General features: G+C 58.1%; 1 protein-coding gene across 1 annotated transcript; it reads right to left on the bottom strand.

The window, feature by feature from the left end:
* Positions 1–59: 59 nt before the first annotated feature.
* On the bottom strand, positions 60–11514 carry AQP1 (aquaporin 1 (Colton blood group)). Its single transcript, XM_057504634.1, has 4 exons — positions 11049–11514; positions 1953–2117; positions 1521–1601; positions 60–723 (listed from the first exon to the last, which is right to left on the bottom strand). Exons 1-4 carry the CDS (start codon positions 11436–11438, stop codon positions 544–546), a joined length of 816 nt encoding a protein of 271 aa, XP_057360617.1. The 5' UTR covers positions 11439–11514; the 3' UTR covers positions 60–543.
* Between the last annotated feature and the right edge of the window lie 382 nt (positions 11515–11896).

Raw genomic sequence — 11896 nt, 5'->3', positions numbered from 1 at the left:
GTCAGGTCGCAAGTCCGGGCATGCTGGGCTGGAAGCAAGCCAGCCGGCAAGGATGAAGCTTATCTGCCCCCTGCCCCTGCACCTCCTGGGTCTCTTCCCCTCGCAGCACCCTGGGGGAAAAGCGCATGGTCCCCGAAGGAGGAGGCCATGGCCAACAGCGCACAGCAGTAACGGTGGAGCACCAGGCACCTGCGGCAGGTGAGCTGGTGAGCAGCTCTGGGATGAGGGGGGGCTTTCTGGCACACCTCCCATCACACTCTGAGGGGACAACATAGCAGGTGGGTTCCTCTCTTCCACCTCCTCCATGACTTCAAGGGAGCGGTGATTGGCAAATCTTAGTCCCCAGAAAGTCCAGAGGCCAGAAAACAGAGAAAAAGAAAGAAAGTGATAGAGTCCCAAATCAGGCTTGACCATGCAGGTCTGGTGGATCTTTGGGAAGTGATGTTGGCCAGCTTGTCAGAGTGCCTACAATACAGATTTCATGCCCCCCCTCCGCCCGCCCCTGCCCCCGACCCCCACGGGGATGCCCGGGCCAGGCCCCCTCTACTTGGGCTTCATCTCCACCCTGGAGTTGACGTCATCACCGTCCAGGTCATACTCCTCCACCTGGCCGCTGGTCCACACCTTCACGCGGTCTGTGAGGTCGCTGGTGCGTGGGGCCAGAATGAAGTCGTAGATGAGCACAGCCAGGGCTCCCCCAATGAATGGCCCCACCCAGAAAATCTAGGAACAGAGCAGGTGTGCTCAGAGGGCATCTGATAGAGCCTTTGAGGCTCCACAGAAAGCTCCCTCTCCTGGGACACTTTCCCTGGGTTCCCCGCCCCACCACTCTATTGGAGGGGTTCTTTCCCAGCTGTGCCTGGGACAGAGGCAGGCAGTGCTGAACTCCAACATCCTGATGCCGGTGCACCTGAACTGGCCAAGCCAGGACTGTGGTGGTGGGCATCTCATCTCCTTGCCTCCGTGTGGCCCAGCTCAGGGTGCCTGACGTGGTCAGAGAGCCCCTTTTGGAGCGTGGCCACTGCACCTCCTTCCCCAGCTTTGGAAAGGCCACAGGAAAGTCTAGTTTGATGAAAGGTTGGCCTCAACTGTAAGAACAGCTAAATCCATTGAGCACTTACTCTGTGCTGAGTTCACCTTACAGGTGATAAGGCCATGCTCCCTGCAACCCTGGGAGGTGAGGAGGTACTACTACACCCCCATTTCCCAGCTCAGAGCCAAGAGAGCTGGCAGCCTGCCCAAGGTCAAGCCAAATGGGAAAGTGGTGGGGCCAGGATTCAGGCCTCGCTCTCAAGCATGCTGCTGGGGTGACTTGGGGCAGGTCCGAGCTAGGTGGGCAGAGGCTGGGCCTATCTTGACCAGGAAGTGACCCACCAGTCCTTTCATCTCAGACCTCAGTTTCCCGATTGTCTCCTAGAGCCTCTGGGCTGGGAAAGAACCCCGAAAGGTGGGGTGGGACCTGCCATACAGCACCAAAGCCTCCCACCTGCCTTCCCTGGGGTAGCCCTGGGACCCCTTACCCAGTGGTCCTTGAAGTTGTGAGTGATCACCGAGGAACCGAAGGACCGGGCAGGGTTAATGCCGCATCCTGTGTAGTCGATCTGTGAGGGGGAAAGGGCCGGAGGGAAAAGGGGAGACACAGAGAGAAACAGAGATAGAGGAACAGCAAGAGAGACAGTGACACAGAGAGAGAACAAAACAGGGAGGTGTAGCAGGGAGGTGACAATCAGATCCAGAAAGGGAGGGGCATCCTGACTCAGAAAGATGGCCGGGATGTCCCTGTGCTTCCCTCTCCTGAGCTGGACCCTGCCCCCACCAAAGAGAGCCAACCCCCCACTCCATGTCATGAGTCCTGTCTGGGGTCCCCTCCACTGCCATGACAGGGCTCTCCAGCAGCCGCTGACTGGCCTTGCCCTCCCACCCCAGCCCCACCTGGGAAGGCCCCCACTCACTGCCAGCAGGTGTCCCAGAGACACAGAGAGGCCGATGGCAAGTGGGGACGAGCCCCCGAGGTCACGGCGCCTCCGGTCGGTGGTGGCCAGCACACAGAGCACCAGCTGCAGGGTGCCAATGATCTCGATGCCCAGGCCTTGGCCCGAGTTCACGCCCGGGGCCAGCTGTAGGGGAGAGGGGCGGTGAGGCTCAATGGGCAGGGCAGGGGTCACTGTGGCCCAGACACTCAGTGACCCCAGAGACCGTCACATCAGCCCCTGGCTGGGCCCAGTGCGGTCCAGGCCCCACCCAAGCACACACAGCCGGTAGTGGACATCAGGCCTTGTCCCCTCCCCCACCTGTTGAGGAAATGCCAGTTTGGCCCCTGGTCCCTGCCTAGACCCAGCAGTGCTCTGCCTAGAGGCTACAGAGGCCTGGGGTGAGGTGGGGCATCTGTATCCAGCTCCAGCCAGGATACCCCGGGGGTACCAAGGCCATAGGCAAGTGGTGAGCCACAGGAATGCACAGAGATGGTCAGGGACACTCATAGAAGAGACACAAATGGGTGGGACGGCCCGGTGGGAAGCATGGTTCCACGACCCAAAGGTCCAGAACATTCCACCCCTGCCACATCTCCCAAAGCTGGGGAGGACCTTCCTTGGAAAGCTGGCCCCAGCACCTTGGTCCCTCTGCTACGCCTGTCTCCCTCGCTGCCCCACCCTCGGCCTCCCTCCTCGACTCTGTCTGCCTCTCCCCTGGTCTAGTGTCTCTCTCCCGTTTCTTCTTGGCCCTGCGCTCCCTGTCTCTCCCTCCCACTCCCTCTTTCTGGCCACATAGGCCCCGCCACCACCCTCTGTCTGCCACTTGCTCCTGGGCCACTTTTAGAAACATGACTCATGGAAAAAGAAGGGAATGAGAGCTGCCATGAGGTCACCAGAACCATCCCCCTGCAGTGGCACCCAGGGGACCCCTCCCTAGGGAGCCTCTGACCCTCTCTCATGTTGGGGGTCCCAGGGGCCAGTTGCACCCACACAGGGGATCTGGGCCCCACCGGCAAAGGCCCATTGGCAAAGATGCCCAGATATGGCCACATAGGCTGCCTTCTCCCAGGCAGTGACTGTGTCCAAACAAGCCTGAACTTGAAGTCTCATCCTGAGGAGTCTCCACAGCCAGAGGGCATTTTATAGAATCCTGGAGTGGGGGGGCCTCCTCCATCCACCAGAGGTTTCCTCAGCCCCACCCTGAGACCATCTTAGAAGAACAATTCCCTTCCCGTCTTTGTCTGTAGCGCTGGGTCACAGGGAAAGTGACTCACATCCCCTCCCCTGCGCTGCAGCCTCAGCGCTGGGCCTTTGCTGGCCGACCCCAGAGCTGCAGCCCCTCAGCTCAGGCAGCCCGCCGGGCAACGCCTAGTGCGCTGCGCACCCAAAGGCTGGGCGGTAGAGGCAGAAGCCCTTGTGGGCAGAGTCCTGACCCTCCTACTTGACGGCACATTGACCATGGCCTCTCCCCTCCCTGGGCCTCAGTTCCCTCAACTGTAAAAGATCTAACTTTCCGTGCCCACTGTCCAGAGTGGCCAGAGGTTCAAGGGCAATGGGGCTGTCTCAGGGAAAGGGCTGCAGAGGCAGGAGGGGCCGGGAGAGCTGTGGTTTCACTCTGGTTCTTTCTCATCTTATCCCCAGGACTGGGGGACAAGCAGAAGAGGAGGCGCCCCACCGACCAGGCGTATGGAGCTGGGAGGGAGCCCGCCTGGAGCCAGGACAGGCTCATGGAGGCGAGGCTGGAGAGGCCGGGCCAATGTGTACCAGTGCTCACCACACATGCCCACCTGCTGCCAGCCCTGCGTTCGAGTCAGAACACCCAGGGCCCCTCCTGCCCCCTCTGCTTTCCAGGGTCAGCCTAATTGCTAGCTGGCACTAGTCCTGAAACCAGCCCTTCCACACTGATTAATGGAGTCATGGCTGCAAGTGGCTCCTGCCTCATACTCCCCACCCCAACCCTCTCACAGACTTGGCCTAGGTGAGCTCACCTCCTCCCCCAGTTCTTAGCAGGGTCTGAGCACCCCAGGCCCTGCTCTGCCCAAAGGCACCCCTTTTCAGGTAAAGTAAGCAGAGCAGGGGGCCTGGAGCCATGCGCAGTGCTTAGAGTCCACGGGAAGGGAAGGGAAGGGAAGGGAAGGGAAGGGAAGGGAAGGGAAGGGGGGAGCCCCTGCCCTGGGAACTCGGAAGGTACCCCCTTCCTGACTGCCTAGAGCTCTTAGCTCAGAACCGCACGGGGTGGCAACCCTCCTCTCTGGATACCACCACCACCACGCTGGAAGTCTCCCCTGATTGCTTCAGGGTCTCCTGACCACCTTTGACTGGCAATGTACTTACATTACTTACATCTGGAAAAACTTGGTAAGTCTGAAATTGGAAGGGGTAGTTAAAGGTCTGTTGAAACTCGATATCTGGGAAAGAGCAGGTAAAAATCTAAAACATATGTACTGTTCACAGTCCATTAAATTTTAAACAATTGCTTAAATAGGGTTAATCCCAGTTGTTGTCACTTGTTATTAGAAAAAAATATGTGTGCACATCTCCAGGTTGTTTTGCCCAGCATGGGTCTTATATTTCACTGATTAAGTCCAAAAAACAAAGAAGCAACAATCAGTTTCATGAATGGCAAGTATAAACAACAGAATAATCCACATATGTAATCTGAAGCATCAGAAAAAATGCAAGCTCATTTTTGTGCCAAACCCATTGAAGCCCACTTTCAAAGCCCAATTCAGACCGCTACCAACTCCAAAAAGCTTTCGTAGGTCCCTGGATGGAATTAACTTCTGCTGCCACCCTGCCGTGCCCTCACTGAATTGCCACAACTCTTGCAGGGAACAACCCTCCTGTCTCCTATGGAGGTGCCTCAGACCCCCACTGCCTGGGAGATTTACAAGGACAGAGCAGGGAGAACTCAGAAGCAACATTTGCTGTGTGGTGGCAGAAGATGCTAATTTTATACAATTTCTACCCTCTCTAGAGGCAGTGAGGCTCCAGGGAAGTTTTCTGGATGGAGGCTGGGTTACTTCCTTTCTAGCTGGGAGGCCACGGCCAGTCATTACACCCCCACGGGCCTTCCAGGTCAGCCTGTGCAAGGCTCTGTGAAGACGAATGAACAGGCTGAGCCCCAGGGAGGAGACAGCAAAGCCAGGATCATTGCTCTGGGGTCTGTACCTCCCACTCCTGGGCCAAGGTGCTGGCTACCTCCAGGCCCAGCCAAGAGATTTGGCTGTTCCCAGCTTGGACTGAGTTGCTGACGGAAGAAGATAGCTCTAAAGCTGCTAGTGTGCCCCAAGCACCAGGGTGGCACCGGGATGACCTCTCCAGGCAATGGGTCTCAAACTCTCCCTGCCGTCCATGGGCAGACTGACCAAGGGAGCTTCTACACCAGGGCACAGGGATGGCCTGAGCACCCTGGCCTCCCACCCTTGGGGAGCAGCAGGCTCCAGAGGCCTGGCTATGGCTCTGAGCATCTATTCCCAAGGAACTGAGGCCTCCCTGCCTACCACTGCCTCCAGGACTCGGTGCTCACAGTGAGGGGGACCTCAGTGGGCTCCCCATGTCACCCCTTCCTGGGCGTTCATGTGTGCACACACTTCTGGGCTTCTTCATAAATTGGTATTTGCAGTATCTGTGGGTGACCGCATGTGTCTAGGTATGACTCATTTTCTTTCTCATTAGACATTAAAAGGTTTATTACACAACAACTAGTCATATAATGACCAAATGCACCTTCACAGTCTCTGAGGACCGTTATCACACAGGGCACGGTCTCTTACCCAGGTGGGTTCTGGTGTCAGGGGAGCTCTGTGGCATGTGACCCTGGATGGCAGTGCTGTATGTCTGATGGCATTTCTGAGTGTGTCACCCTGTCCCTGTGTGCCACCCCCCACCACAGGTATCACTCCTGGGCTGGGGAGGAGGGGAGTGAGAAGGGAGGGAGGCCCCTTGGAGTGAGAGAGAGCAGCAGATCTCAAAGACACCTTTATTTGCTCCCATAAGCCATTTCATATTTCTGACGAAGAACAATACACAAAGCAATGGCTTCCTCCTTTCCCCACTCCTACTTCTCCTTACTCTAGGGCAGCCTCCACCCTCCTTCCCAGGAGAGGAACGGGCTCCACTGAGAAGCCCCCACTTCCCCCTCCTAGGATCCCAAGGCATAAGTGGGACCACCACAATGTGCTCCATGCCCATGTGTGTGCACCCTCAGGTGCAATGTACCAGTGTGCACACTGGTGTAATGTGAGTGTGTGTGTGTGCACTTTGGAGCAGCAGAAATAATCAAGAAGCAGGAGGCTGGGGGTGTGGGCCTGCTGTGATGTGTTGTGCATCCTCAACACATCTATGGGCCTCAGTTTCCTTATCAGTAAGATGGAAGTCTTGATCCAGATCCTGCCCCACCCCACCGTCTCCAGGATTCCTCCCTACCTGACATGGGACCTCAGCCCCCAAGACCCACAGGCCCCTCCCAGTGAGGATGCTGAGTGCAGGATTCCCACATTGACATCTGTTCTGCTGGTCTTCACAATGGCACAAAGCCTGTTATAGGACCTCCCACCCACCTTGCTGTACCCCCAAGCAAGCCAGATGCCCCCAGAGCAGCTGGCTACCAGCAGACTCCACTTGCACATCCCTAATGACAAGGGGCTTATTGACCCAGAGGCAGCACCTTCCCAGTTAAAAAAAAAATCCTTTACACAGAGCAGAAGTCTCTCTAGCTGTCCTGACGAATGGATGCCAGGCACTAAGGGGCTGCTAACAGCAATGGGCATTTTCCAGCCTTGTCTGAGTTAGGGTTTTCAGCCTGAGGTGGGCCTACCTTATTGGACTACAGTTCTTTGGAAGACAGCCCCTCAATTGTCACCCTGGGAACCCCTGTAGGTGAGGAGTCCCTCAGGTCCCCAGGGAGATGCCCTGGTTGAGGGGACCCTGGCCATGACATCCCCCTGACCATTCCTGCAGGTATGTGGGCTCAGCCCCCGGCCACTTGGGAGACCCAAGACCCACTGGCGGCTCCAGAGGGCAAGAACCATGGCCCCCAGGGAGCCTGGCAGCAAGAACACAGGGCTCCCCACGGAAGTTTTCCCAAGCCAATCCCCATGGGGCAGGCAGGGGGCATGTTTGACTTGCCTGAAGGAAGCCCGACTGGGTGAGGCCCGAAGGAAAGTGGGGAGCACTACCCAGGCCTGAGCTCAGGTAGGAAAGATGATGTGGCACTGGCCTGCAATGAGCTAAGGGCTCCAGGTGTGAGAGGGAGGCTCTGACCTGGTGGGGCAGGGGCAAGGTGAGTCCCCTCACAGACACGCATCCCAGCAGGCCATGTTCCCTCTCAAGAGTCTTGCTCCTTCAGACAAGGGTTCCCAGGGTGAGCCCCAGTTAGGGCCAGGGCTGGAGTAGGCAATGAGGGCTGGCAGGGCTGCTCTGAGGGCTGGCATGGGGGAAAGTGCCTCAGAATTTTCCATGGAAGGGAAGTCTCCACCGCAAAGCTCCTGCCTCTCTCTGTGCCTCCTCCTCAGCTGGGCCTAGCTGGAAACAGTAATTATACGTCCCAACTATGGCAGCCCCCTTCCTGGGCAGGGCTGTCTGAAAACTCTGGCTTCCCTTTCTCCAGGCCACCCCCAACTCTGGAGGAGGCAGAGGGACCCTCAACCATGGGAGAACTAATGGCATGGGCTGGGGGATGGGTCTCACTCATTGGGGACAGGAACGTGTAGGGCCAAGTCAAGCCCCTGAGGCAGCAGGAGTGCCTGGAGAGTCAGACCCAGAATCGGCAGGGCTGAGAGAAGACCCCCAATGGGGAGATCAGCCCTCTGCCTAAGGGGCTGAAATTTTAGGTTTCGGGACAGCCAGGCATCCAGGCCCCTTTAGGACAGTCAGACATTGGCCTGAATCCTGAGCCCTCACCACTCTCAGAGCCCCAGCCTCCCGCCAGGACCCCTATCAGCCTTGCCCCAGAGCTCCCAGGCCATGACCTCCCACTGCTACCTGGAACGTCCTCTGCCTGCAAGCCCCTTCCCTCCCCGGGTCTCCACATTCTGGCTCCTGTGGCACTGCCTTCCTGAAATCTTCCCGGCCCTCCCTGCCCCTCAAGGTCCGATGTTCCCTGGCCGCCCTGACACCTTTTATCACACCCACCTCCTGCCCCATATCACAGGCAGCTGTTTCCTGGGCCTTATCTGGCCCAGGACCTTGGGCTTGCCCAGGCAGGAAGCTGGCTGATGCGTTCCCTCGTTCAGCCCAAAGCAGTCGGAGTTTAACAGAGCCTGGTGAGCAAGCCAGAGAGGGGAAGAGTAAAAAGAGCAGGCAGGCCTCCACTCAGGACTCCTGGAGCATCTTCCAATTCCCAGAGCCCAGCCATGCCCTGCTATGTCCCTATTTCACAGATGAGAACACAGGCCACAAAAGCAAGGTTGCCTGAATGAAGTCACACAAGGTACTAGTGGCTGAGCTAGAGCAGGGGCTGACTGGGGCACTGGGACGCCCGTGTCTCTGAGCCTCTTGCTCTGGGCCAAAGGTGGGGTCTGGCTCTTAGCACCCAGCTGGGATCCTGGAGCCTGGACAAGGCCCGTGGTCTCTCTAGGGTGTATCATGAGCCCTGACTCAGTGAGGAGAAAGTTGTCCCCACCACGTCCTTGGGGGACACCCCTGACTCACCCCCAACCACTCCCTGACACTTCTTTCCCTATTTTCTTTGGAAGTCTCCATGCCGACAGCTGGCTCCACCTAGGTTTGGGTCAGGGTGGGGTCTGGAGCGCAGGCGGCTGTGGGAGCTTCCCTCAGGGCCTGGAGGCAAGAGTGTGTCACTTGCCATGTGGACTGGACTCTGCCCCTCTCAAGGCAAAGGCCACCCACCACGTCCCTTCAGATCCCAGGTCCGGTGTCTGACAGGAGCCCTTGATGGGGGGTGGGGGGGGGGCACTTGCTCTGTTTTGAGGCCCAGGACTTGGGCTTTTAGACCCCAACCTTGCATTGTGTGGACAGGCCCTCCTGGGGAAGATGATAAACTTAAGTCTGCAAAGTGAGCGTGCCAGCAGTACAGGTGTGGCCGAGAGATACCAAGATCCTAGGTCGGCTCTTGGAGCTTCGGGGCCCTCAGCTTTGAAACTCAGCAAGTTAGCAGCAGACAGGACTTACACCCAGCATGTCCAGCTCCCAGCCCAGGCCTGGCCCCTGCGTGCACCTGCCACTTCTCCCCATCTGCAACCTGCTCAGCCCAGGTACTGAGGTGACTCTGGAAAAAGGAGAGGGGAAGGAACACTGCCGCAGGGCATGGCCAGATCAAGATGGCACAGATGCCCACCGCCCTGCTCCTGTCTTGGATGCCGTGTTGGAGAGCAGTCTGTCAGCAGATGCCCATCCTGCCTGCCCCTTGAAAGGGAGGCTGGAAAGGGAACCAGCAGGCATGGGGAGACTCAACCCCTCCCCATGAGGACTCATCTCCACCCCCATCATGCCTGCCAAGCCCCAGAGTGAACCTGACCCTTCTCAGTGGGCACTCCCTGAGGTCACCTGGCTCTGCCTCCACTGGAGAGACTGAGGCCTGGGGAGATGGCCAGCCAGAGCTTTGTCCCTTACACCCACCGTGGCCACTTTCCCGACTAAAGTCTAAACTCCAGCCTGTAGGGCTAATCTTCAAACCTGGGCTGAGCAGCGGTTGGCTCCATGAGGAGGCTGGGTAAGGTGTCACTGTGACACAAGAAGTGCTAATCCCCCCGTGGCAGGGCCGTGCCAGCTGCCCTCTGCACCAGACCTTACCAAGCATCCTGAAGCTGCAGCATCAGGATCTGAACTTTGGCCGGGAAGCAAGAGGACAGTTGCTATACTCACCCACTGCTGTCTCTTCGGAGCCCTTGGCGGGCTCCCTCACTTTCCCCACACCCGCCTGCCCCGCCCTGCCCAACTCCTTTCTCTGGCTCTGAACCCTCCTGTGTTCCTTTGCCTCCTTCCTGGGAGGGCACCCCTTTGGGTGCTCTGAGACAGCTTTAAAGCCTTACTCAGCCTCTCAGGCCAAATTTCTCCCTGCTATGGCCCCAGCCAGGTCTTGAGTTTGCACTTGGCCAAGGATCTGGAAAAGCCCAGGTCTGCGACAGCAGGCAACTGCCGCCAGCCAACAGTTAGCTGTGCTAAGCGGCCTGGGAGGAATTCTTTTCAGCAGCTGCCACCATTCAGCAGTCACCAACATCTGCTTATCATTAATGCCCCCGGCCAGGCTTCTTCAAGGTAGGAGCCATGGGTACACGCATGCTCACATAGCAGCACTGATGTGCTCCCAGACACTTCCAGGGACAGACACACACAGGAGCACACAGCTTACACAAGTATGGAGACCCATGCCGGCATCCATGTGCACATACCCATTCACACTCACAGACACATGTGCCACACCTCAGGGCCCAGTGACAGAGGAGAACCCAGACATGGTGTTCCCACCCCAACTGCCACTTCATACTGTAATCCAGGAAAACCACCTGCAAACACCCAGAAGGGTATTCACCCCTGTATCTTTGTCCAATTCCCCAAGGGCAGAGGAGCAGGAGGGGCTTTTTCCTTGAAGATAGTTTGTTTGGGGACCTGTGTGAATATAGGGGCTGCCTGGAGGCTTGTATGTCCCCCCATGGGAGTCCTGCTTACACACTTGTAGGCCTGGCTGCAGACATGCTGGGCATTTGGTCAGGGTGACTGGGGAGGGTGGACAGTTTCCCTAGGGTTCAGGCTGCAGGGAGAGAGAGCTGGCTGCACAGGCAGAGCTGAGGGGGCTAATAAACTACAGCCGAGGGGCAAGGAACTGCTGGCCCAAGCGTCAGCTGCCTCCAGAGCTTATTCCCTACAATAGTCACCTGCAGGGGACATTGGCAAGACTAGTATTCTCTAGGTCTCAGCTTCCCACAGTGCCTGGCTTTAAACAGGCTCTGGTCGCAGGCATAGCCGAGTTCCAGGCCCAACTCTGCATGACCTCCAGTAACCTCTTGTCCTCTGTGTTCCTCAGTGTCCCCATCTGCAGAACAGGTGAAGGATGAGACTCTTGCTCTCTCTCCATCATTCTAGGGCCCAGGAGCCCGCGGTTACCCCACTCACCTGGTTGCGGCCAAGTGAGTTGTCGGGCAGGGAGGAGGTGATGCCCGAGAGGATGGCAGTAGCGACAATGGCCCCCACGCACTGGGCGATGATGTACATGAGAGCCCGGAGCACGCTGATCTGGCAGCTGAGCAGCAGCCCCAGAGTGACAGCCGGGTTGAGGTGGGCACCGCTGATGTGGCCCACGCTCTGGGCCAGTGTGGCGATGCTCAGCCCAAAGGCCAAAGACACCTTCACGTTGTCCTGGGCTGCACCTGCTGTCTGGTTGTTCTTTAGCGGGTAATGGAAGCCCAGGGCAGAACCGATGCTGATGAAGACAAAGAGGGTCATGGCCAGGAACTCGGCCACCACTGCCCTCCAGAAGAGCTTCTTCTTGAACTCGCTGGCCATGCTGGCGGGGGGCTTGACTTGAGACCGCTGCCTGGTGCTCAGCTCCCTCCAAGAGCTGAGCCACAGCCCAGGCCGGGCCTATTTATAGGGCCCAGGGGGAGGAGAGGAGGGGGGAGCACAAAGGGAGGAAGGCCTCTCCTCGCTCTGGCCCGCCCCACACTGCACGGGCCTCCTCTCAGTGAGGGATGCAGACTCGGCTCTGCTGTCCGCCTGCCAATTTTTTTTCCCTTCTTCCTCTCCCCCTCCCTCCCTCTCTCCCTCCGCCCTCAGCCCTGCCCAGCCTGAGGAGGCAGGCAGGAGGCAGCCACTGCTCTAATAGGCTTTGGGAAATTCCTCCAAGTTGGCCCCACTCAGGGGGCCAGAGAAATCCAGGTGTCCCCGCCCCATGTGCAAAGCTCAGGGGGTGCCCAGGGGCAGAGCCAGGGGCTCTGGATGGGGTGGAGTGAGCAGGTTGGACC

This window comes from Manis pentadactyla, chromosome 7 (genome assembly GCF_030020395.1).
Source record: "Manis pentadactyla isolate mManPen7 chromosome 7, mManPen7.hap1, whole genome shotgun sequence".
In the NCBI taxonomy this organism is placed as follows: Eukaryota; Metazoa; Chordata; class Mammalia; order Pholidota; family Manidae; genus Manis; species Manis pentadactyla.
This window is presented reverse-complemented; position numbering and strand designations above follow the sequence as displayed.

What these genes read in the sequence shown, in the direction of transcription:
- AQP1 (XM_057504634.1), bottom strand. Translation starts at nt 11,438, where the DNA reads ATGGCCAGCGAGTTCAAGAAGAAGCTCTTCTGGAGGGCAGTGGTGGCC. An exon ending in ACTCACTTGGCCGCAACCAG is followed by an intron (nt 2,118 to 11,048) that starts GTGAGTGGGGTA and finishes TCTCCCCTACAG; the next exon opens with CTGGCCCCGGGCGTGAACTC. An exon ending in CTCTGGGACACCTGCTGGCA is followed by an intron (nt 1,602 to 1,952) that starts GTGAGTGGGGGC and finishes TCCCCCTCACAG; the next exon opens with ATCGACTACACAGGATGCGG.